Genomic DNA, 26,881 nt, shown 5'->3' on the forward strand with positions numbered 1-26,881 from the left:
ATTTCTGTTGTGTGGTGAAACTTGTGCTTTATTGCTTGGTTCTCTTCAGGGCCAGCTATTTATGTGCCTGTCTCTGAGAATATTTCTCTAGCACAAATCAGATCACGTGTTCAGTATGATGTGCTGCTCTGTGGCACAGGCACCATTTCATTAACATGTCAGAAGTGGTCACTCCCACGAGAGTTTCTTAAACATTAGCATTCTTGTCTTTATATAATAAAGTTGGCAGTGATGAAGCAAAGAATATTGTGTCCTGCCATGATATGATTAATAAAATTAACCTGACAGAAATGTTTTACCAGCAGGAAGGCTCAAAGCACCACTTAAGGAGATTGCTTTAAACTTTGATTTTAAGGTAGTTGTCAGTTATCTCTGTGCCAGTATTTCACTGCTTTCAGTATAATTGCCATGTGAGTTGTTTGCAAATCCTGAGCTCTTTCAGCTGAAACAGTTTGCCTTTTCTGGGAATAAGGACATGAGAGTAAATGTTTCCTGTTAAAATGTTCTGGTAGGTTCCAGCATCTCCATGTTTAGGACAGGGCTGTGAAATCTGTCAGGAATAGGTCTTCTATCTACCTTAAATCACATCAAGCTAAACTGGGCTGAATATATAATGGGAAACTTGCAAGTAGGTCCTTGGAAGTGTGAGATTTTGTGGTACCTGCTCTTTGCTGCTGACATGTGCTTGTGATACAATAGAGGTGGTAGGATAAATAAATCAAAAGGAAACAAAAAGGGCAGTAATCACACATTTTTAATCCACAAATGTGATAATACATAATATATTTAAGGTGACCTGAACATTGCCCATATTTTACCAATGTTCATACCAAGCTACAAGTACAAAAGTAAACAATGAATATACAGGATATGCAAGTATGAGAAATACTTGAAAACATATCTTTCCTTAAGGCTACTCAGATTATTTTTAAATAAAACAACAGATGTTCAGCTGGTGTGTTTAAAATACCAGAATCTGAATATTGATACTTGAAACACACAAAAAGTCACAAATACAGGATATCCCTTTCCTTTAAACATCTTGAATAATCTTTTTCTGGCCTTAAAAGAAGAACTTAAATTTGTTTGCCACAAATGAAACACACAAAGTCTGACATGTGCACTGGGACAGGAGCATTGGATACAAGAAATACAGTTCAAAAGCATCAGTTGACAAGTACATGCCTGGAAGAAATGCAGGTAATGATGCATGTAAATATGGCTCTGCAATGGCTGAACTTGCAACCCCAAATGTTGCTGTTTCATTTCTGTGTTGCAAAGGAGTTGTCCATCTTCATTAAGATTAAATCTACTTCTAATGGTTAAAGGAAATACAGGGGGAAATTTATACCATTAAAAACTCTTCTACCAATGTCTTTAATTTTTACTGTGCTTCAAATGAGTTCTCCTGGGAACAGGTAAAAATCCATCTAGGACAACCCAAGTGAGTATATGACCTGGGTGCGTGTGTATTCTCAACTGTATGAAGGTATGACAGTAAAAACTGTTGTTGCAAGAGATAAAATATAGTTATTCTGGGGTGAGGAAAGACAGGCATAATAAGAATTTTGAACAGTTTTCTCTTAATACCATAGTATTCAAGAATTTATTTAAATGAGAAACATGGGCTTTTTTCCTTATCCTGAAGTAATGAGTGATCAACTTGTAAGCTTCCCTTAGAGAGGAATGGCTTTCAAATATATTTCTTGTCTTAGTCAACTTTCAGATACATGCATCTCTCTATTACAGCATACATGATATGGAAGGTATTACCCCCAGATGATGGCACTGTCTGCTCTCTGTGTCAGCTGAAAGGAGAGGGTTCCTGATACTGCAGTGTCAGGAGATAGAGATGAGTCTGGAGGATAAAATGGAGAGGACAAGGAGAGGAGAGATTTCTGAACATGTGTTTTTCACTCTGGATCAGTCTCCACCTACCCAGGTTCTGCAAGTGGCAGCCAGATCATCCACTCTTCTTCCACACCCCGTGTCCAACCACGACTGTACAAAACCCACTCTTTCTTGGCAAAATGTTTTCAGTTTGAAGACATCACTATATCTTGTTTCACTGAAAACATTCTGAACAAAAACTCACTCCAGAAACTCACCAGAGTCATAAGGCTGTTCTGTTTTGACAACTGTGGACATGCTACACTTGGAGGCACTGCACGAATTGGGGATGGGGTTCCTTTGTACCCCACCTCTGATTTACTGTAGGCACAACTGTCATGGGTACATTGAACCAAGAGCATTATCTAGGCTGAATATTTTGAGGATCAGGGATGTAAATGTTGGTGTCTCAGGTGTGCTGCTCCTCACAAGGGCAATTTCAAAATCTTCACAAAGAGTACTTTGTTCTGTCAGGCAGAACAGTAAGAGCAGCACAACCTTCAGTCTGAACTCACCTGCTGTTACCCAATAGACAAGCCCTGAGAGCAGGGGAACTGCTGTACTACTTTATCTGCCTTTGAGCTTGAACCACTGAGCTGCTTTTCAAATTAAAATGAAACCTCCTCTCTGTTGTTAGCAGGTATAAAACTTAACTGATGAGACTGTTGCTTCACAGAGCAGTTCTTCATATTTTCTCCTGCTTCAATTTGTATGATTTGTTACTCTCTTATTAGATTTATATACCATGTAAAATCAGAGATGTTTTCTCATATTGATTCCTAATCCTTTTGCAAGGAGTGAACTGAATCCATTACAGCCCTACTTTCTGTCAAAGCCTTTTCAGTTAGCCTGGAAATAATAAAAATATATGCACCAAGGGCCTTGGGGGTAAATGAAGGCTCTTGCCTTCATCAGTCTATTTTTACATGGCCATGCATCTGATTTTACTTTCTGTTCACATGGTCAGCCTTGAACACAAAGCTAGAGATATCATGGTGAATAGCAATTTGTGTCTGAACAATATATATCAGCAGCCTTGTTCACTCTGCTCCTTGAAAAAGACTGAATTATCTGAACAAAACAGTAAAACTGATAGCTTTCTGATTTAAGTTTTCCACTTCATCATGAGCCTGGTGAGCACCTTCTGGACCCTGCAGGGGACTGTAGTAAGACTGATGGGAAGGAAGCTTGCTTGCCTACCATGGCTTAGGAAGGGTGGCCAGTTCTAGAGAGAAGTTTTTGGTTGGGTTCTTGCCTTTGAGTGCAGTTTCAAAGAACCTTCTCATCGAGCAGTTTGTTGATGCCGTTGCAGATCTTTTTGAGGTACGGCCGGCAATCCCCGTCCAGGCTGTACAGGGCAGACAGAAACTCCACATCCGCAAAGTGGTTGAAGACGTGGTTGATGCGCCCGTGGGACCGCGCTGTCAGGTGCCGCCCTACGAGTTCGTGCACGAGCTCTTTGCACTCGTTCAGCAGTTCTGCCAGCACGTTCCTGTCAAAAGTGTATTCCACCTCGTAGAAGCTGACGATTGTCATGGCGGTTTGGTTCAGCTTCTTCCTGAACTTGTCTACGATCTCCAGCTCTTCCTGGTTGAACTGATTATTTCGATAGAGGATCCCAATTTTTATGGCCACTTTGATCAGGTCTTTCATGATTTTATGGGCTTCCTTTTTGTTTCTGGTGTGTTCCTTTGTTACTTTGTACAGCTCATCGAAGATTTCACTGCTTGTGTCATCGATTAGCATGTTAGCCATGGTTTTGGTTGCCATTTTACTCAGGATCTTTTTCTGGGCTTGCAGTGCAAGATTCTTGGAGCTGAAATAATCGGGACCTGGTTTGGGGAAGAAAAAAAGGGGAAATGTTAATTTTATTTGGTGAATTATTTTTGCAATCAGTTAAGAAAAGTAGTACCTGGATGCTAAACTGACGCCTTGTGTCTGATGTGTGACTGACCAGAACAGTCACAACTGCAGGATCATTCCCAACACGCTATTGCCAGGTATCCTTGGGGTTCCACACACCCATGTTTCAGGTCTTGCAGCCACTGAGGGCTTTTGCTTACAAAAAAAGGACAGAATGTTCTGGCAGGGGATATATATGCTGATTCTGTGATAGTAATTTAATTTTGTAGTTCAGTATGAAAGCTTTCTTGGCAGAGAGATCTGCTGAGATGTTGTGGTTGAAATAATACATGAAGTATCAGAGACAAGCAATATATGAACCTTCAGAGTTACACTCTGGTCATTGGGAGGCACTGTTGTTCCATGGTAAGGCTAAGCAGATTCACAAGAATGGATTTAATGTGCCTTAATCTGTAGTATCAATGCCTTGCCCTTTTGTTATCAGTTTGCAAAATTATAGAATGTGATTTTTATAAAATGTTGGTGCCTCAGTGTATGCAGTTCTTGACAGACAAAAATATCTGAGCTATTTACTCTACATTTATCAAACAAATATTTTGTATTTTTTGTCTTTTACTCATATCTGCACATTTCACTCAGCAGAGCACCTGAACACATGGCTACTGCTGGGCTTTATCTCATGAACTTCTGTAATTCTTGGTCGAGATTAATTTGACCTTCCTCTGTTCTTCACATTAATGTTGGCTTCTAACCGATCTTCTGTGGACAAAGCAAAGGAAATATGGCTATGAAATAACTGCCCAGGTTAATACTGGGACAGCAAAGCCTCTGTTGGACCAAAGGGCACGTTGTCACCGTAGCCAGGTGGTGAAGAGGGTGTGTATGTGGGGAGGACAGCCAGTGAGCTCTGAGTGATGCCAGAGTGGCCTCTCTGTTCCCAGACACCTTCCTTGCCTTTTCCTCACACCTCCCCTCAGTCTGTGCTCCTGCAGAGGAGGTGCCCGTGTGTCCCTGCCAGCTGGGGACCTCGCTCTGCTCACAGGACACCAGAGCCTTGGCTGCTCCCAGGGGGATGGAGGTAACCGTGTCCTTCACCAGCTGCTGGGAAATCAAACCACTAAGAGATTAAAAATGACAATAAAAATCAAATCTTCCAGTACTTATTTGATTGTGGGGCCTGAGTGAGTCCTTACGCTGGTGGAGTGAGCTCCAAGGCCCTTTCCAGCCTTCAGCACACGAGTGTTGTCACTTCCCTGTGCTCCTTACACCCTCACGCCAGGAAAAAGGGCTGCTGGCTGCCAGTGCTCACTTGGAGTGAGTAACACTGAATTTAAAGGCCTCTTTTTAATTCTGATTTTCAAGTTGGCTGGAATACTAAAGTTGTCATCTTTGTGTGCCACAGCTGTACCGTTGAGCAATGTTAAAGAGTAACATTTAATTTCAACTGAACCACCACCTGGAAAAAATAATTCAATGTGCTTAAAAGAATTGCCTGTCATTTGGAGAGAAAATTGTGGGGCTGAGCTGCTGTCTGGAGGAAATAGGAAAAAACTGTGATTTAATCTAGAAATGATAAAACCAGGATGAAAGCATTCTTTCACTTAGCAGTACGTGGGCATATAAATAGTATCCGTGATGAGTAATTATGTGCATTTGACACACTGAAATGGTAGATTGTTAGTGTCTGTTTCTGTAGTGAGTGCTTGCTATTAATCAAGTGGATGTAGTTGATCAGCACCTGGTTTGATCAAAAACTGAAAATACTTGCAGTAGATTTTTAGGATATTAATTTTACTGAAGTTCACGACACTTCAGCCTCATGTCCCTTTGCCCAGTGAGAGCCCAGCTGAATCCTTTGTGCCTGGCTCTGCTGCAGGGACAGCTCTGCAGAGCTGCTGCAATTCTGTGGCTCGAAGCAAAGCCAGCAGTTGGGGTGAGCGAAACATCCCATCCCCATCCCACACCCTGGGGACCAGCAGAGCCACCAGCACCTTAAATACAGACACGTGCAGCTTCCCTCCCCCCTATGTGATCTCTGAGACAAAGCTGGATTTTAAATTAGCACATAAATCTTCTAATGAACTTTTCAGAAGGGAGAGTTGTCTGGCACAGAAAATAAAGTATGATGTATGTTCATGTGTCCAAAGTTCTGTCTCTTACCCACAAAACTGGGCAGTGTGACCTTCAAACATGGGACTCTTCCCGGGACACCCTTGGGTTTGGTAGCTCAGACAATGATACCACAGCTCCCAGTGAAAGGTGCAGGCTGTGAAAAGGCAGCACAGCTGGAAACCATCAGGCCAAGTTTAACTCAATATTAAGGCTGGAATGCTTTTCCACAGTGAGTCCCAAGTGTGGGATCTACTATTTAATAGCATGAGACTGAGCTCCTCCTCATCTTTCTAGAAGTAAAATAAAGAAATGTATTATTGCATTGCTGCTGTGGCTCCCTCCCCACTTTGTTCTCCTGGCATCTGCAGCCTCCCAGCCGTGCCCTCAGAAACCAGGCAGACCCAAATCCTTTGGGCAAGCTCCTTTCCCCTGGCTCCCTCCAGGACGTGTGCTGCTCTCTGTACTGCACAATCTCTAGGAGCTGGCAATGGGTTTCAGCACCGTGGCTGCCATGTGCTTTATCCCATTCAGCTATAGCAGGCAGAAGAGGTTCCAGTGGGCACAGCAGAGCCTGGTGGGACACAGGTTGTTGTGCACTGTGGTGTCTGTTGGACACAGAAGCTGCAGCTGCTGCCACGGTCCCTGCCCCACGTCAGGAGCTGCTGCCAAGCTCCGGAGGAGGGGAAGGGCAGCATCCACCTGGCCCAGGGAGCTCCTGCCCGGGCCCTGGCATGGCCTGCACTGCCCGAGCTCCTGCTGCTGGGCTCAGACGATGGGTGGGATGGCAAGGAGGCAGCCAGCAGCCCACTTGTGCATCCAGACAGCGGCGTGGGGGCTGCTCACACAGGGCTGTGCTCGCTTTGCTTCGATTCAGGGTGTGCAGCTTTTGCAGCAGCATCTGCTGGAGAGGGAGAGAAGCTGTTTGGATTGATTGTTTGGATTCCTGCCTCCAAAATCACACTGTGCTCAGACACCCAGGTGACGCCTTGCCTTTCAAAGATCACAAGTGGTTAGCCACATGATTACATTCAGGCTTTCGTGGGGACAGCATGTTTACCGTGGCAGCCTTTTCTTACTGCAGCACATTGCTCACTACACAAAATACATCTTCACCTCCTACATACAGCAATTCTATTTTCTGCTTTCTTTCATACAGCAAAACAAATCAGCAACGACATTATAGTTGCTATTAGCTTTCAGGAACATTTCACCAAGGCTAAAAATGAAAAACCACCCTCCAAGCACACTGCTTTGTTGGGTAGTGATTAGCTTCCATTATAGAAAATCTGACATCTTAGTTTTTACTAAAGAAAGGGCCAGTTCTGCTTCAGATCTGCTCTCACCTTGTCTCTGTCATCTAGAGGGCTGCGTATGATAAAAGCTGTTTAAAAAGCTCCTTGTGGTGGGATTGATCCTACAGCAATCTTCTATCCTTCTGGAAGTGCAGCTCTCCAGCCCTGTGTTTCCCCTGTGTGGTGCCCACGGAAGGGTGGCGAGTGCCCAGCTGTGGGCAGGAGGATGGGGAGAGGCTCCCTGTGTCCAGGGAGTCCCATGGACAGGGCAGGACACCACTCCCCAGCAGTGAGCACCCAGCTCCTGGCATGCAGTGCTGAACATGACAAAGATGTCTCACATCCACTAAACTTAATAACACGATTGCTTAATAACAGAGTTGCTTAATAACAGAAGTGCAGAAAAAGTTTGGCAACTCTAGAGAGTGGATGTAAGAGTTTTATATTTTAGGAGTTTTTGAGACTAACATGCAAGAACATCTGTAATATTCTCCAAACATTTTGATTGCAGATGGCTGTACCAAGTACAAAATGGTCAGAACTAAATGCTCAGCAATACTATTTTTATGTAAATCTGCATTCAGCTGCTCTGTACAAAATACACGGCAAATGCAGTCAACCAGAAGATGCTTCCACTATGGTGAGGAGGGAGAATGGTCAACATTTGCTGGAAGCAATTATGGGGATATGGAAACCAGCCTCCTGAACAATGAATCCATTTCCCCCCCAGTTAGCCACTTAGTCAAAGCCATGATACCATTTTGCAGCCAGGATATTTTCTCCCCTGGCTAATGGCTGAAAGCTGAGTTGAAGTGAACTCTGGAGAGAGTGTGGCTTCACCACAAAAATGGAGAGAGGAGGAGTTGATCAAAGGGTTTCTCTGGAGGTTGTCCAGTGCATTTTTAATTGCATCAGCAAGCTGGCTGGAATTTCACCTGACACTGAGAGCTGTTACCCCAGTGCCTGGTGCAGCTTGTCCTGGGCAATCACTTACCTCAGCCATTGGCTTCACCTGCTCCAAAGTGAGACACACATGGAGCTCTGCCTGATTTTCCACTACACTGGGTGTAACCCCAGCTCAAAGCAGTCAGGGTGGTTGTGTTTTCCAGCCAAGGAGTGCACGTGGTGGAGCTACTGAGTAGGCTTGAGAGCATCCTGGAGAGGTGAGTTGAGCTGTTTTAAATTAAAGGTCTGAGCTGAAATCATGAAGAGGCTGCAGGTCTGAAGAGAGTTCCTGCAGCTTGGCAGGAATGGGAGGCGATGGGAAGCAGAAAAGGTTCCCTGCATCTGTGCTCCAGATGTACTGGAAGTAAGCAAAGGGCTGAATCTTAACTGAACAAGATAGAAATGCATTAGAAGGTAAAGATGATGAAGAGGCTGAAATATTTTTAATACTCCTGAATCTTCACTTTTAAAATGCAGCTTCTGCAGCAAAAGGAGTCAGCTTCAAGAAGTCAGCAGTGCTGCTGGAAATGTGGGCATCCCTCCAGCTGCTAGCATTTGCTCAGGCTCGTGGGAGATGGACCAAGCCAAGGGCCAGGCACACTCTCAGAGTCTGCTACAGTGTGAGGGAGCTGGGTTGTGAAAGCTGTTATAGAAATGTGCTGGTTTAGTGACTTGTGTGACTCAGTTTGAATGCATCTGTGTACTTTAACTTAGTGATATACCTGCCCCTGAGCCTGGAAGTCTGGGAATGGCAATGAGGCAGTTGGACTGTAAAACTCTTGCAGTGGATATCTGAATGGTTAATCCAGTGCTGCTGCTGGTGTTGATAATTTACTGTTTCTTTATAATCTAAAGATTTTCCTGTAATGGCTCCTTTTCTTGACATAAATACAAAAAAATCTAGTTAATTTCCATAATTCAGGCAAAAGGTTAGAGGAAATGAGCTGCAAATGTGTGTTTTATTTATCCATCAAGTCTTACTTACATGTTATAGGATTGATTAGAAATGTCAGCTGCAGGATTTAGGATTTCAATGTAGCTCTAAAAGCAGACAGGAAAAAAAGTCTACTAAAGCCACTTGTAGTGAAGTGTTTTAGTCCTGAGCAGCCCAGGCACGAGCTCTGAGTGTGTGTATTACTCTTGGACAGCTACAGGATCACTGCAGAAGAAACATTCAGTGTTTCCAGTAACTTTAAGCCAAGAAATCCAATAGAGCAGATGGAATACATCAGCTTTCAGGGAGGGCCAATTTAAACACGTGTAAGCACCAGGGGCCCAGTGCTCAAACTTTAACACTTCTAAATTGTTACTGTGAGCATAAAAGGGTTGCTCATATCCGCAGTGGAGCAGGAGATTACAGACTGATAATTATATGATCCTGGGAGAATGTACCAGTACCCAAATGTCTGAAAGCAGAACTTAGACATGCTGGAAATGGCAGCAACAGCCCTGTACAGAGGAAATATGACTGAATGGAAAAAAAGACCATTTTTCCTTTCAGTGCTGTAGATGAGCAGTAACTATGCCACAAAAACAGCTCTGTCTGGGAACCTGGGGACTGGAGATTCCAATGGACAGTCTTACTTCTGCTGCTGATTTGTATCTGGCATTTACTTTTCTAGTACTCTATTGCTGCTACATACTGGAGTTGCCTTTCAATACCTGGAGGAGGTGGTGGAAGGCTGGGGGGGCCCTTCTGTAAAGAGAAGAGCAGTGCAGAGTGAGTGGATAGACTGCTGTCCTCTGGGTAATGCCTCCAGGAGCCTGTCCAGGGGAGAGGAGTTCAGCTGCAGTTTCCACCAGCTCTGATGGAGTTGCCAAAAAAGGGTCTGGCTGAGTTTTGCTCCTGCTGCCCCTGGTAGCTGGCTGGGAACTGAACTGCACTGCTGTGCTGCTCTCCTGGGTCTGAAAGCAGTAGCTGGCAAGCGGTGTGTGGGTGACAGCACTGTCCCATAGCTGAGCCTGGCTCACAGGGTGGAAACCCTCCCAGGCACTCCCTTGAATATATGGCCCAGCTGACACCACGCTGGGAGTTTGTATGGCTGCTGTTTGGCATTACAAATGACACACTGTGCTTGGTCATATCCTGCAAACTCGCATCCAGCTTGTGGGAGAGGAAGCCACTCCCTGCCAAAGGGGCTCACTGGGGATCATCTCTGCCACTGTGTCCCACAAACCAAAGGGCTGGACCAGGCAGCAGCTGCTTTGGTCAGGGCCCAGCCCTGGCCCAGCCTGCCAGGGACCAGCTGGGCACATGCAAGCAGCAGACACCTCTCAGAAAGTGGCCACTAAAGCTTTTAATTTTATTAACCTGCTAATGTAAATCAGAACCAAAGCCTAAACCAGGCTGTGGCTCAGGGAATGGCAGCTGTGTAGGGTGACTTTCAAGAGTTCATTTTCAACTTTGCACCTTGTATTTTGCAGCACAGGGGAAGCTCTGCCAAGGCAGCAAACACACCTGGTTAGGTCCTGGCAGCTGGCAGTGAGTGTGAGCGATGCAGAGCTTGCACAGCACCCTGAGGTACACCCAGAGTGTGAGCAAGGCTTTGCTCTTAAATGAACTGCTCAGGAGTTATATTCTGTCTGCCAGGAGTGATAGTAAAATACCAGGTTGTTTGGGTTTCTAAGCTTTGCTATACAACTAAAAGAGGTTTTGATAAACTGACCACTGTATTTTATAAACAGGTTTAAAGTCTTTTGATGTCAGTTTATGTTCATGTCAAAATACAGTGCAAAGAGTGAACACCCCTGTCCCAGAAAAAGCTTGTTTAGCTCTGCCTGACACTGCCAGACAAAAAGGTTCCCCACTGACAGCAGAGTTTTGACAAGGGAAGATTGGTTACTAACCCTTGCAACAATCTATTGATCCTGTTCTTGTTTTGAGACAGGTGTTTCTGACTATATTCATGTGGGGCTTTTTAAAATGCTAGTTTTACTCTAAAAGACTTCCTTTGACCAAAGAGGTGGCATACCCAAAACAATACAGCCAGATCTTATTTAAGCATGGATAGCTCACCAACCCCAGCAGCCCATGCCTTGGTGGCACTCAGGGACATCTTTAATTGGCCAGGAGTTTTTGACCTTCAAAATGTCTGTGAAGTTTTTTTTTTCCCCAATATAAGCTCTCTAGAAAATCTTGGGCAGGAACTATTGAAGAAATTAACTTCAGCCTCTGAAACATTTTGTGTTTCATGTCCTTTGCTTTTCCCACAATTACCACATTTATTACACTGTCCTTTCTAGAAGACACAGCAGGGAAAAAAGAAGCTATCATGGGGACTGTGTGGCAAAAATACCCAATTAGTCAAATAATTATTATCTCTATAGGAAAATTATGCTTGTTTTAATGTCTGGCCATGTAATTTTCACAACAGGATTGTAATGAGTTCTTTGATATGTGCTAAGGGGTTGTTTATTGCTTAGAAGGGACAGAGGCTCTTGGGGAATATCAGGCATGTAATGAATGATAAACAATTATCTTGTTAAGGAATGAAGACTTGTAGGCTTCTTTGAAAGGATTCAACCATCATGTTCTTCCACACTAAGGTAACAATTATCCAGGAAAGAAAGGATTTTCTTGCCAAAGTATTGTTTGTCACAGAGACTTAAAAGTCGTGTGAAACCTTTGAAGATCTTGCAGCTGTCCTGTTTTATCCAGATGCAATTTTTGTAGCAGCTTCTCTTTGTCAATGATCTGTAGAACTTGCTTGCAGTGATTCCAATCGGATTGATTTGTTCTGAACAGAAACTTGAAAAGCTGTTTGAACATGCACAGGTCTTGGGGGCTTTCAGTCCAGTTTCATGGATGACTTGAATTTTTGATGAGGGTGTGCATGGTTTTCATGTATTCTTTTATCCTCTCCTCTGGCAGGGTGAGGGAGAGAGGAAGGCTGTGGAGGCATCTGTGCTTTTGTGGGCTTGGTGCTTGGCACTTACCACAGGCACCACTCCTGGTTAAGGGCAGGGTCAGATTTCCCTGTGCTTCTGCAGCTCAAATGCTTTCTATCCCTTCCAAAGAAGTCTCTTTAGCATGCAGGAGCTGGTTGTTCCCAGTAGGAACAAAATAATATGCTGTTAGTAAAGCAAGGCCCATCAATATCAGCCCTAAATATTAAACATGGCCTCTGTGCAATCTGTGTGCTTTAAATAGTTAAAGTACAGCTATGAAACAAGCTACTGGGTACTGCTTCACCAATTGCTATTTTTTCCCCACCCATTTCTCATCCTCTTAGGAAGAAAATGTTGAGGGTTTATTTTTGTGCCTTCAAATTGCTTGCTGTTGCACTACACTGCTCTTTCTCCGGAGATAAAATGTCCTTGCCTTTTACATAGAATAATTCTATTTTTGACTCTAATATATTAAGAATGGCATGAAAAATAACCACATCTATGCTCTAGGGATGTACAAAATTCCATGAGAAAGCAAGCAATTGGGACCCCAAGGGTAGCTGGTCTGAAGATGCTGTGAAACTGAGATGGCATTTCTCTGTAGCTTAATGCGAGGCTGAAAGAACATGAGAAGGGGGAAGTATTTCTGCTAAACCAGGTCAAGGTGAATAAACTCCAAAGAAGACACACCAGGATGCAGCTGCAGCAGGTGTCCAGCTGCTGCTGACCAAGTGGCTGTGTGAGCTGAGCTGTGCCATGTCCAGAGGGAGAGGATGGGGCAGCAGCTCCACCCCTGCAGAGCTATCCCAGACACACTGCTCATCTGCTCCCCTCTGTGGGACAGGCAGGCTCTTTGGGGTGTGAGAAACACAGCTGTAATTCACTCTGCTTGTGTGCTTTTGGTTTTAAAAACAGGCAAAACCCCTGACAACAGCACTGTGTCTTCTCAGCTTGCAGTGCTCCAAGCACTGAGCCAGTGTGAGCTGGCTGGGCTGGGTAACACCTGTAGGGTGTGTGGAAATGGGAAGAGGCCAAGGGGAGTGCAGGGGAAAGACAGGCTGTTGAAGCTTGATATGAGTTAATGGCATCTGTGTATCTGGCAAAAGAGGGAGATACTTTTTTATGGACACTGTGTGCTATTGTCTTCCTAATTTGGTATTTGGTTGCTTGACCACTTGGTTTTGAATTAAGAAGGTGATGGATGGAAGGGAAATAATCCAATGTCAAATACCAGGGGCAGCTGGAAAAACATACTGTTGGTCCCCAAATAAAAAGGCCAGAGGAGCTGTTAATTTCCACATTTAATTCCAGCCATGCTTCCAAACTCTGTTTATACCAGAGAACAAAATCAAATGAGGGGAAGGTGAAGAGGACAATAATGGCAAGAAATGTCTGACAGCAAATTTTTTTTTTAAGCTGTTGATTAGTTCTCACAGCTCTGGAAGATGAGGGTCCCATTTGGAGCTGCTGTTTGACAGTGCACAGAGAGGCACAGCTGTGCTGTCTTACAGCTGGAAGGGTAGGGTTGTGATGTGAGTGTCACTAAACAAACAAAGGATGTCAAACCTGCTCCAACATGAGAGCCTGGTATGGGCATAAGGGAGCTTCAAGTGAGGCTTATCTTATGATGGACTGATGTTCCTTAACAGATTAAACAAACAAAAAAAAAAAAAAACCAAACCAAAAAAACGAACCCCAACCCTCCCCCTCAACAAAACAAACACAACCCTTTAACCAAACTGAAAACCCCAACCCAAACCTATTGCTAGAAGAGGCTCTGCAGATGTGTGTGTCTATTACTAAAGAAATAGTTCTCTGACCCCTCCCCTTAGTGATATTATCTATGCCACGGAGTCTTTACTTATGAGGTATGTGGGTGCACTTGTCTCTGTATTTATAACAGTTTTCACTCCCTCCATGAATGCAAAGGCCTGGAGTTGTAAATACATCTAATTTATCACCGACTGCAGTCCAAAATTTTAGCTCCTATTCTGAGATTGTGCAGGAGGTAAAAAAGGACTTAACCAGATTTGGAAGAGTTGATGCAACTTGTGAAGTCTTTTGGGGTAAAGAAGATGCTCTGGATTAATTCATGGCTCCCACTGCAAGGACTCTCCTCATGCCTTTCAGAGCATCCCTTGCTCCCTCTGCCCCAGTGCTGTGTCCCACTGCAGGGTGGAGAGCACCAGCATTTCTGAGCCAGGTGTTGAACTGTTGCACTTACAGCAGGTTTCAGGTGCAGACCTGAGCTCCAGCGTGGGAGGGAGGGTTCCACTGATCCTTGAAGCAGTTTTGTTCCCTCTAGCCCCAATTGGTTGTTGATTGTGCTGCAGCTTTATGAGCCCAGCACAATACCCGATGGGAATGTTGCTTATGCAAGTTCATAAAAGACCTAAGGGTACCTTTCCTTTCTGAGCAAGAGCTGCTGATAATATCAGTTTCTGAATGATGCCTGCTCTGGTTTCTTTTAACTCATGTGAAGGTTTTTTTTTTTTTTTTAACAATTTCCTTACAGACTTCTAACAGACAATCCCACCGTGGCCTTGCTGAAACAAGCCCTGTTTGCTGTTTGATTATAACCACCAGGACTGATATTGCAGAATCCACCTACAGTGAGTTAGTTCAATGGTATAGTTATAAATGAGCTAGAAATGTTACAGTTTAAAAGAGAAAATTTATTCTTAAATGTCACTGGCTTCTCCTTGCTGACAAGCAAATGAGTAAATTCCTTTTCCTTGTAGTTTAGGCATTTTCCCCCTTCTTCAACAGAGGAGATTAAGCCTGTGCTATACTGAAACAGCTGCCCACATATGAGCACTGGAGCTCTGCACACCTTTACAGGAAAATCTGACCTCAATGTGTCAATATCCTCGATGCAGGGTGAAACCAATGCTTTGTTTTCTTTCTAAAAGTGCTTGTAAAGTATTTGTTAGCAACAGCAAAGCTGAAACTGAAAGGACAGAAGATGTGACTAAGAAGAAGAGTTTGCTGTTTAGTGTTGTTCCCCAAAGAGAACAAAACTAGAAGAGTCTCCATTTACTTATTATTTTGAACAATGCTTTACTGTTTGCCTGGTTATTCAAAAGAGAAGGAAAGACATTTTTATGGTTGCAGAACATTAGGCTGTGCAGAATCCTTGAGTAACTTTATTTTCCTTTTTTTTTTTTTTGTTTATTTTCCCCCTGTCCCTAGAGAAAGATTAGTTGCTGGGGAGATAGCCAACCCAGATTCTGAACAGAAAACTCATGAACAAAGGAAAAATTAATGCTGGTCAATGCAGCTGGGATTCATCACACCCTCCATCTTTTACAAGTTTTTTGCATCTGATTGGGGATTTATTGGTAGGAACACGTTGCCTTATGCCTCAGATGTGATCTATAACCTTGTTTTCCTTTAAAATGAAGTCTGATTTGGACTTTAATATACCCTTTGTGTGATCTGCTCCACACTGCTTGTCTACAGTGTCAGGTCAAGCATCTGATCAAGATGCACAAAACACTAGGAATGAATATGTGATGAATTCCATCCTTGTGGAAAAAAGGACACAGGATAATATATCTATCTATTCCACATGAACCAGACCACCTGCTGTATTCTCCACACTTGTCCTCTGCAATCCTGCCACAAGGAATGACCACTGTGGAAAACTTAGTCTGGGCTAATGAAAGCTGAGCCTTACAGTACAAGCAAAAGGTTCCTTCCTTTGGAAGGACAGAAAACATGGGAAGGTAGAATTGAAGGTCAATTCTGTTCCTCCTTGGTTCAAAATCTGCATGAATATTATCTGCCAAAACTTATCATGTCTTAATGTTGCACACCAATGAAAGAAAAAATCCTGAATTTATACTGGGAAAAAAAAAAAAAAAAAGGAGGAGAAACTTGACAACTGGTGATGGTTTCCTTGTTATGGGTTTAAAGTAAACTGCTAAGCATCAGTATCTTCACAGTGAGGTAACTGACCCACGCAGCATAAATAACACCTGACAGCCAGAGCTCCTGCAGAGGATAAACACTCATGAAGATAATCTGGTTTTGTGCTTTTACCTTGTTCATTGTGTGTATACACATTGCAAAGCACATCATGCCAGGAGGGAAACACTGATAACAGGGATGCTTTTGCTGTCATCAGTCTCTAATAACACTGTAACAGCAGTGGCTGTAACCACCCATGGTGCTGAAGTTCACTTGGAGTACAACTCTTTATTTCAGGAAAGCAGAAATGGGAAAGATGCTGGAAAAGTGCTGACATGGTCAAGACAGTTCTTAGAAGGTCTGTTTCATTATTCTGAGGCATGTGAGTAACAGCAATGTGCTGTGTGGGGTTTATATATATATATATATATATATGTATGCACATGTATCCTCGTTACATAACACTGCAGCTCCAAGGAGTCAGGATTGAATTTGCATAGGAGAAAACCATAAATCACTGCCTTTGCATTACCTACAGAAAAGCCTGACAGGACAAGCCTCAACAACAAACACAGATAACAGAATGTGCCATCCCTCATGGTTTGAATTCTGTGAATCTCAGAGTACACAGGCACTGGGCTGATTTGTGACGATGCCTACACGTGTACAGAGAGCATCCAGTGGGCAGTGCAGAGTGGAACCTCTGAGTGCAGCAGTGACATTGGCTCTGGAGAGAGGCTCCACAAGAACTGAATCTGGCCCAGAGAAATCTGAATCTGAATCTGGCTAAGAGAAAGCAATGCAGCTCAGCCCCCACGCTGCTATCATCTGGCTGCTCCAGCTGCCAGCAGAGCTGCTGCCTTTGGCTCTGGGCATGGAACAACAGAGTCCCACGGCCCTGAGGGAACGCTGGGCTCACCAGCAGGAACTCATTCCACCCAAACAACTGACACTTCTGAAGGGACTTTGGTCAATGCAGCCCTTTCTTGATCTCCAGCATGGATTTTTAGAGTATCTGTGGTACCTGCTGAAGAAGCAGAGGCCCTGGCCTGTTACTGCTCCTTCTGGAGCCATTTTAAGCATAGGCAGCTTCTCGAGGCTGACCTAGAAAGTTTCCAAAGGTGGGTTTGGATCCATGTTATCTCTCCTGGAATTGACATGGTATTAAAAGACGGAACACCTTGTGGAACTTTCTCAGATAAACCAGCAGCCACCTGAAGGAAAATACTGCTTACTTTCTTCTTGCTGCTTTGTAGGACTTGGCAAATTGTTCTTTCCTAGAGAATTAATCTTGCATTTCTTAGTCCTGCCTGAGGACACACTGTGGCAGCAGGTCTCTGGCCACAGAGAGCAGCAGGCACAACTTCCCCAGACCCTAGGGAAGGCTGTGAGAAGATCAGAGAAAAGAATGAGAAACAATTACCTTCACTTGCTGCACCTGTTGTGAACATGTGGAAGGTGTTATGGAGATTTGTTTACCAAAGGGTGATTTCTTAATTGGCCAATGGTGATGGTGTTTGGATTGGAGGACCAATTAGGTAAAACTGTACCAGACTGTCTGTAAGGACAATGGGTTTCTTAATAAGTATAGTATAAGAAAGTGATTGATCAGCCTTCTGGAATCATGGAGTCAATGCTAATTATTACCCAGCCAGGGATGTTGTGCTACAACAGACACTGGGTTCAGGGCTCTTCCTGCCTGAAGAAACGTGACAAAATCCACTTCTCGCTCTGCTCTCATCAGTCCTATAGGAAAAAAATGGATTTTGCCCAATCCTATGTTTCCCATTCAACTTCTCATACAACAAAGGAAAGTGTTAATTCCTTTCATGAAGGGGGATTTCAGCAGATCTGGCATGTCCTGCTGCAGATGGGCAATCCCCAGAGAGGACTTTGTCAGGCAGGGATGGGCCAGATTGCTTGGAGCCCAGTTCTCAAAACTGGCCCAACTCCCTTTAGTGAGGGGGTCTAGCAACCCCTATCACACACTTGTCTGGAGAAATAAGAGTCCCATGCTCCTGCTTTTGTAGGGTTTGGATTTCTCTGCAACAAGATCTATCCGTAGTTCCTGCCTGTGCTCCAGCTGTTGCCATAGCATAACCCAGGGACATTCACATCTAAGTACACAAGGAATGAACAGAAAGCAGAGAGCCTTTGATTAAATGAGACATTTCTGTGCTTTTAAATGGAGCTAGGAGCCTTACAAAGGAATGACTGCATATGTGTAATTCATTACTATTATTCCATAAACCACAATAATTTTGAGATACCTATGGGTTTGCACCAAAAAGCCTAAAGAGTGATAATCCAGTGTTTGATCTCTGAATATAGGTATTGCTCATAGGGAATAAACTGCTGGCAGGAACACTTCAATAAACTCTATCATCAAGCTGAATGATACTTTAAAATAATAGTTTAACTTTTACTAACAGTCATTATTAATTAAATGAAGTTTCCCAGGTTGCTTTAAACCAAAAGAGAGAATGTTTGCAATCCTCTGCATAGAGACATCACACATTATATATTCAACAGGAAAGGTCTGGGAGAGGAGCCCTTTTGTTTATTCTTATTTCCTTTTAACCAATGCTAATCTGAGCTCCTAGTCTCATGCTGTCAAGCCCTTCAGTATAGCTGAAGCTTCCCTTGGCAAATAAGTGAGCAGCAATTTAACCCAGTGGGCCTCACCTTAGTGAGCTGGGTTTGCTGCCAAAGAGAGCTGGCCTGCTTTTCTTTTTTAGCTTTTTTTTCCCCCTTTTCCCCACCCAAATCTATTCAAATAGTTTATTTTGCAGCATCTGTTCTCTGGGCCTGATGCAGTTGCTGAGGGCCCCTTGGCATGGAGCTCTTCAGGCCTGCCTTTGCTCATCTGCGTTTCTTCAGCTTCTGGCAGTGTTGGTCCCTCCCTGCCCACGGGTCTCTCAAGGGTTTCAGGAGCAGCACCTCCCCATCAGTCAGCTGTCTGTCCTTTATCCAAGCCTTAAGACAGAAGGTGTTTTGCCACCTGCCACTTTTCAGTATTTTCTCCCCAGATATCAAATACTCTCATGCTTACAGAGAAAGCACATGTAGAAGATTTAGATTTTTGGCTTACTTAACAACCAATGCAAAATATGTCTGTGATAAAATTGCATTTTCTATGGCAAATGGGCTCCCCAGTGAGCCTCTTGGACTCCCCACTGTGTGAGCTCTCATTAAGTGCAACCCACTGGTGGTAGTGTAAAATTGCTTCAGTGGACATTTATTTGACTTTAATATACACCAAATTGCTTGTGGGAAGCTTTTATCAAAGAAGTAAAACTCCAGATACCAGAACTCTGTCTCTTACCTAATGAGAGATAGCCTATAAATCCAAGCAGCATGTTGGAGATTGCAAGATTTCTGACAAATGGAAAGAGTGGGGTAAAAATAAGAAAGTCAGCTGTCGTTGTGTGTGTTCTGGTCCCATGCTCATGCTCGTGGCTGGCTGATGTGATTTCTTCTTGGAACTCACACAAAGGATCCATCCTAAGGCAGCAGCTGAAGAAGGGTTTGTATCCAGTGACTTTTGGTTAAGTGAGACCACTGATGCTCTGAACACAGGTCTATAAATGGATTATATGCCACAGTTTATTCAGGGCAGCTCTGAGTTTCTTAATCAAGATGGTTATAATAATGGTACTGCTTTGTAAACTGGTCAAATGGAACCTGATAAATCTCATTAACAATCTCATAGGTACGGTTTGTAAAATTCTAGAGATGCTTGACAATTGTACAGCAATCTGCTTTGTTCCAGAATAAAACTTGGTCCAACACTATAAAAAGAATGTAGCATATTTCAATATTCTAAAAGTGTACACTTGGATGTCTTAGTTTGGGCATTTCTGTAATGGCTTCTTCTAATACAATTTAATTGCTTTCTCATTTTACATTTACCCATAAAAGTTCTTTATTTTACAATCAATGAAACTATATGCATTTGGAGTCAGCTTTTCCCCTTCATTTTCTTTCCAAAAAGAAATTTACAAAAATTGAAATATATGGCTAAGATGTTGTAGTAAGAAAAAAGTTATCTGCTCAGATAAGCTAAAGAAAACAAAATGTTTAAAGAAAATACTTGCATTTTTTTCTTCACAAAGGTGAAGAAAATACTGCCTTGTGGAGGAGCATTTGCTGTATGGGGACTTGCCTCTGAAATAGCTGGGGATCCCAAAGGTTGCATATGAACAAGATTTAGGATTCCATTCTACTTCCTTTTACATAGATGAGAATTATTTTGCTATATTCAGAGTTCCATGAGAGAAAGTCTTTACTGAAATAAGTGATAATGGCCTAAAGTGGCCAGGTAAAATGATGATGTCATATATGATGACACAGAGCTTTCTTTTTCCATGATGTACTTAGGTTTGACTCAACCACTTTTCATCCAAAACTGACTTAATCTCCAGCAGCTCCTCTTTCCCAATTCTTTCAGAGGGAACTCACTATTTAAAGGGGACATATCCCAGTGAACCATTATATATTTTTGGGTGTGCTTCACCACCTTTTCCAGAATGTGTTTTGGTACAAGATATTTGGTGTTATTGTTCTGATTTCCCACAGCTGTCAGAGCATAACCCTGCATTGCACAGTGGCTCCAGTCTGAATTAATGTCTTGAATTTAAAAAGTATGTCTGTCTCATACTCAGGCTCTCACCCTCCTCACTGGGGACTGAGTCAGCAAATGAAGAGAAAGACTATTTTCTGGTTTCTTTTAGTCATGTTTATTTTTCACCAAGACAACTTCTCAGAGAACAAGCTGAAATCTTACTGTGTCTGCTCTTTCCTCATTCCTTTTTTTTTTCCCTCACCACAAAATAATAGAAATCATCTGGAATATGGGGATATAAATTATTCCTGTCAATTGCTACATTTAGGAGTGACTTTTAATGGCATTATCTTTGCTTCAGAAGTGAAGAGACCACAGGCATGGGTCAGTAAAGCAGTAAAGGAAATAAACAGCTTCAGAGACAGGAATGGTAAAATGTGTGCAGAAATGTGTGCAGTGGATGCTTTAAAGTCCCTGGAGTTTGGAAATATAATAGGCTAATTCTACCGAACTCTAATGATTTGTAAGATCTCTGAAACTCTTAGTTCTATGTCATTTCTTGGCTGTCATTTTTATCACATAGGCTAATTACTGTATTTTGGTTAAATATGGGCAACTATAATCACACTCTGTTCTTCCAGTCCTGCTTGTGCAATCTTTCTTTGTCGTACAAGGAAAATGGACTTTCGTCTTCAAAGGTTTACGTGGGACCCTTAAAAGCTTCCATGAAAAAAGTTTCCTCTGATTCTTTGCAGAGCTTGCAGTGTCACATTGCAGCACTCTCATGAATGAGCTGCAGAGGAAAGCTGCTGGGGCCACTTTCCCTAATTGAGATGTGCAGAAATGAACTGAACACTCGAAGTGGAACAAAGTAACCCTTTCGAGGTGCTATGACAGACTGCAAGGGGCGGTCACACCAGCAAAGCCACCCCCACGTAAAAATATAAAATCCTTATCCCTTGAGCAGCTGCCATAAGGAGCCTTTTCTCCCCAGTCAGTCCTGACTGAGGCACTGAAGTGGGAAGAAGTGAATGAAAAGACTTTCCTTTCGTTCTCCATTGCCAGAGAACAGCTCTCAGAGCAGAGCTTTTCAGCAGTACCCTGATTAGAATGGCTGCAGGCTCAGGGGACTCCCTGTTGCCAGCCTTGGCACCTTGCTGATTTTCAGCACCATTTGTTACTTTTTTTAAACCCAAAGCCAGTTGAAACTAATGAAAACACACTTCCCTAACAGCCAGGGATTTCACAGCCAAGCGCTGCTTAAACTTTCTAATGTAAATAGCTTTGTCATTTTATAGGGTATGTTCTGAGTTAAATGAGCAGACCTTGCTGGGAAATTGAATTAAAAAATATTGATTTCCCCCCTTCCTCATATCTTTTCAAATATGTCCTAAATTTTTGCCAGTTCTAAGGTGACCCTGTTCATGCAATCTAATGTTTAATAGCTATATTGAATAATATCCCAAAGATGAGTCAGAGCATGGCTGAAATTTGCACTGAAGTCATAGAAAAACATAACCCCTGAATCAAAAATAATTTGTGGTCTTTCCTATATCCTCTGCCCCTAGGTACAGAATCAGCCTCTGAGAAGGTTTGCTTTTCTTTAAAATAAGCTAAATCCTCTGGTGTACACCAGCACAGTTCTACCTGTGCTGGCACACTGGTCCAGTTCTACACCCAGAGAAGGAGCACTCTCCTCATCAGATTTGTTTTTAATAGGTTGACTGAAGACCAATACCCACTCTGCACCTAATGAGACTTAAGACTGGACAAATATGCTTTATCTGGACTGCTTTATCTACTTATGCAGTTGAGAACAGGGAAAACCACAAGTTACAGTCTGTCTCTAGCATTCAAATAAGCTGGAATTCTTAAGCTATTTTGACAGAAAATGTTGGCTGGCTGAAATATTGTTGGAAGTGCCTGCATTTTTTTCTAAAATTCCTAGTGATTTCCTGTCAATCTCCCAGGTTTTCAGCCCTTTTTTCTTGAGTCTGCCATTTGAGTTAGCCTTGCTGCACCGATTTTGGCTGAAAAAGTGAATTGTTCTCCCATATAATAGGGAATCCAGACTAACAGAGCTGATACTGACCTTGGTCATGTAGACTTGGTGTCTTTTTGGAAAAAAATCCTAAACAAAACCATCAAAACAAACCAAATACCCCAGAAAAAAAAATTATGCATAGATATGTTACACAAATATATTTTTTTTTCAGGAAATTTTTTATTCTCAGTGACAATGCAGCACCACTAGATTTTGCAGTGCAAAGACTGCCTTTTAATCAAATCTAATCTTGCATACACTTATGTAGATCTTCTTAATGATAATTTCATCTCTGTGACACCATAGGACTGGTAATACTAATACTTGTTTCAGCATATTATTATTGTTTCAGTTGTTATTGTTACCTACTGTCTGAAGCCTTTGTCATTTCAGATGACAGCAAATGCATGTATTGTGATATTCTCTTTCTAAAATATACAAGAGAAAAATTATTGTTATCATAAAATGTTCTAAATGTATGAAGCATGAAAGGAACAACCCTATTTGTCATACACATTGAAGGGTTAAGTCACATATTTTGGGAGCACTGTCGCTTATTAAAAAATTATTTACGAGTTGAATTGTATCACTTCTAAATATACAAAGAGTTGGGATGGCTTCCAGCAATTACTGAAGAAGCCAGCCAAGTGATGCTTTCCAATTAAATCAGGCTGAGTTGTTTGGTTTTTTTTCTTTTTTAACTTCTCAGTGTCCTGTGTTCTTGCTCCTGCTTTTTCATTATTCAAACAGACAATGTATTAACCTCGTGCAAGTGAAGTCTCACACGTCTCCTCTTTGGTCTCCTTTCATGTGCTGGTGAGCAGTAGGAGTCTCTGTAGGTACTCCCTACATGAAAGGTGTCTTTCTTGTCCATATAAGTGCTGCTGCTGGTGTTTCAGTCCTTGCTTTTATTTAGAACTAGTTGTTATACAAAGCTTCAAAGCTTTTAACTTCAGATAGCTTATTTATATTTGTGATGTTCAGTCTTTGATAATGACTGTGTTAAAAAGCTGAGTAAAGAGTGCAGAGCTGAAAGCATTGACTTCCATGGCTGTGCCTGTGCAGTTCAGGTTATACAGAGATAGCTGAAAGTCCATGATGTCTAATTTATTAGAGGGGAAATAAAGAACAAATTAATTAAAAAGAAAAATGCTGGACAAAAAAAAAAAAAATCACTAAGCCCTAAAGTATTCACTTTCCTCCTTGTATTGGATGAAGCTCAGATGTTTACAGGGAGGTCATGCACCACTACTCATGTGTGATATCACACTGGTACCAGGTCTTGATAGAGAAAAAAATCCACAATTCTCCACTGGTTTATTTCCTGGGTGAAGCATATTATAGAAAGTTACATCTTTATATCTAGGCTGAGTCCTAGACTGCAGACCTGGAGGATATACAGACCACAGCAGCCCATGAACTTTTTCCAAGATGTCTGAGAAAAAAGTAATTATGAAAACCTAGTCAAGTCTTTATAAGCCTAAATTTACTGTAAGCACTCTGAACTGAAAAAAAAGTTACATAATCTGCAAAATTAAATAGAACACTGAAAACACTGCAGTAGACTATTGGGTTCTTATTCCTTGGGAGTGCTTATTCCTCCCCATAGCTGGCTATAGTCATCGTTGCTGCAGAGTTCACTCTGTTCTATGCTGAAGAAATATGTCAGCTCCAGAGTACATAGGGCCTGCCTTTATTGCTGGGATTGGAAGTTTGCCACTCAAAGATTTAATCAGAATTGTTTCTTTTTTTCACCGCTCTGGAGCAGATAACAAACTCATTTGGGTATCTGGCACATTTATTTAGCTCTGTTATGGGTTCATCTACTCACCCATGACCGTTTACAAGATTTAAATAAAGGTTTCTCCTCGGTTAGTGCTGGAAAATGAAACCAGCTTGTGTAACTCGGAAAAATTATTTAAAATGATGGAAATTATTCCTGTACGAGGAAGACAGAAATAGCCCAACACAAGTGCATTCCGCAGTTGCCAGTTGAAACAGCAGCCTATTTTGTGCTGTGCCTTTTACTGATTCATTTCTAGGGTTGTTCTCTAAAAAGAATCTACAGTTAGTGGGACTGAAGTGCTGCTTTCTGTCAAGTGGAAACTGAGTGGCTGTTCCATAGCCTTTTTCCAAAAGCTTCCTTTGAAAGCCAAAACACTGGAGCACAGAGATCTGCCAGAGCCTGCCACTGGGAATGGAGGAGTGCAGTCCTTGCCCAGTGGCTGTAGGTCCTGCCAGCTCCTCCCTTTCTGCTGGGACAATTCAGATGCTGCAACAGTGGCTACTGCTGCCCATGCCATACTCAGGAGTTTCAGCCAGAGGATTTGGGAAGCCAAATCCATTTGTCACATTCTGCATCTCCACCAGCCTTTCTAAGAGCATCCCAGGAACAACGTGCAGCAGTCCTGCAGGTAGAAGAGGGCTTGAAACACACTCTCCTCCCCACAGAGTGGAATTGCCCAGCCATGCTGCCCATCCCTTAAGGGACTGGCACTTACAGACTGTGGTAATCACATATCCTCTGAACAGAGAGAGACATAGCTCTCCCAGGATAACCCTGGGAAGCTGTGAGGAAGCTGTGAGAAAGCTCAGAGAAAGAATTAAAACAATTATTATCTCTCTTTCTGCACAGGTTGTTTATAGACATGATTTTCCAGAGTGTGCTATTCATAGTTCACCAATAGTGTGAGAGGTTTTCACTTTGAGACCAATCAAGTCTCAACTTAGCGAGTCGAGTTATAAAAGACCTGCTACTTTCTATTAAGCATTTTCTGTTCACCTTCTGAAGACTGGAGTCTTTCTTTCCTTCCCTGACTCAACAGCAACAACAGACCTGTCTACTGTTTTCAATGAAGATTTCTTTGGGTTGGTTTCAGGACCCCAAGTTTTCTGGGCACAGAAGTACCACCCACATTGATGGGTGGTACCCACAACCATCTCTGTGTGGGAGACATTCAATGGCAGCTCTTGCTGAGAATGTCTTCCACTGACAGAATTCAGTGAGTGAGTGATGTGCCCTGGGTAGGGTTCCTGACCATGTGCAGAATATCCCTGCTTTTCTTTTACATTGCACAGCCAGAACACCAGGGACTCCAGGGCAATGCAGTCCCGAGGAGCAAGCCAGAAGAGAGGTGGTCTGTGAGGCATCAGCCAAAGGGCACTCACAAGACTGTGGATGAGCTTGTCCTTACTAAAGTTGAGCAACTCCAGCTCATGGTTAGTTTTACTCACAGACTAGTCCCATTAAAGAAATGTAAAGCCACTCTGCTAGGCCCAGGCAGGGCTGTCAGTCCCTCAAGTAACATCCCTTACAATCAAATGATGCATTCGATTTGGGAATTGGCAACAAAAGTTCACACAGTGACATTCAAAGAGTAACAAAACACTAAAATACTTATGTACTTCCAACATACTTATGTACTTCCAACACAGTACTTCCTCAACAGATTTCTGTGGGATGTCCACCGTGCTTCTGAAAACTGTATTCTCACAAGCCAGCAATCTTCTGTGAAACTCTTACCAGTCATGATCCACCATGGACAATCTTTCACTGCTAGAATTGAAGATTTTCTTATTCTGTGTTATCTGAGGGCAATAGGATATATAGAGAATCCCTGCAGAGCTCTCCAAACTGCTGAAGACCAACACAAGCCCTTAGCAATATACATTCTTTAGGTCTTTATTGAAGTGCACCTTACGGGCATCTTTTTTACCCATATGAATTTCACAATCTGAGCTGGGATCAACAGATGAAGGAGTGGGAGAAAGGGAAGTTTTATCCCACTTCCACCCCCAGTTCTGCTCAGTTCATTCATTTCATCACGTGCTCCTGGCTGCACAGTGAATCCTCCTCTCCTGGGTCAGGCTGCATCCACCCCTGCTTTAATCTCTTTCTGCCCCTGTGACAACAGCTGGTTGTTCAGCTCATGTCCAAAATAGCACTGGGCTGCTCCAAAAATTACCATAGCTTCTCCTCTGGGGCACAGCCAATGTGGCCTCACTCAAACTATTTATTTACAATACATCTTAAAAGCCCTCTGACATCCCAATCAGTAGCAAAATGAAATAAACATTGATTTGTTACAAGATGTATGAATCTTTCTGCCATCAGGGAGAGGAAGGAAAAAAGAAGCTTTAGAAACAATCAGAGTAATAACTTTTGAATCCTAGTCTGGAAATAGAAACACACACAAAAATAGACATATTTTTAACATATAAAGATCTAAAACATATTTTCTACATTTTTGTAATTTGAAAGCTCTGAAAGCATAATGAACACAAATATCTTTTTGTTTGCAGTGTATATCCTGCTTAATAAACCATCACACAAAGCATTTTGTCTCTTAAAAATAACTACTAAAATGAAGG

At 42.5% G+C, this 26,881-nt stretch overlaps 1 protein-coding gene across 1 annotated transcript in view; it reads right to left on the reverse strand.

Annotated features, from left to right (window-relative positions):
• Window positions 1–736: 736 nt before the first annotated feature.
• Window positions 737–26,881, reverse strand: part of TNFAIP8L3 (TNF alpha induced protein 8 like 3) — a 45,411-nt gene continuing 19,266 nt past the window's right edge. Inside the window, exon 2 of the mRNA XM_053955233.1 lies at window positions 737–3,722. Coding sequence (XP_053811208.1) covers window positions 3,160–3,722 — 563 coding nt within the window. The 3' untranslated portion in view covers window positions 737–3,159. The remainder of the gene's footprint in view (window positions 3,723–26,881) is intronic.

This window comes from Vidua chalybeata, chromosome 13, assembly GCF_026979565.1.
Source record: "Vidua chalybeata isolate OUT-0048 chromosome 13, bVidCha1 merged haplotype, whole genome shotgun sequence".
Lineage (NCBI taxonomy): Eukaryota > Metazoa > Chordata > Aves > Passeriformes > Viduidae > Vidua > Vidua chalybeata.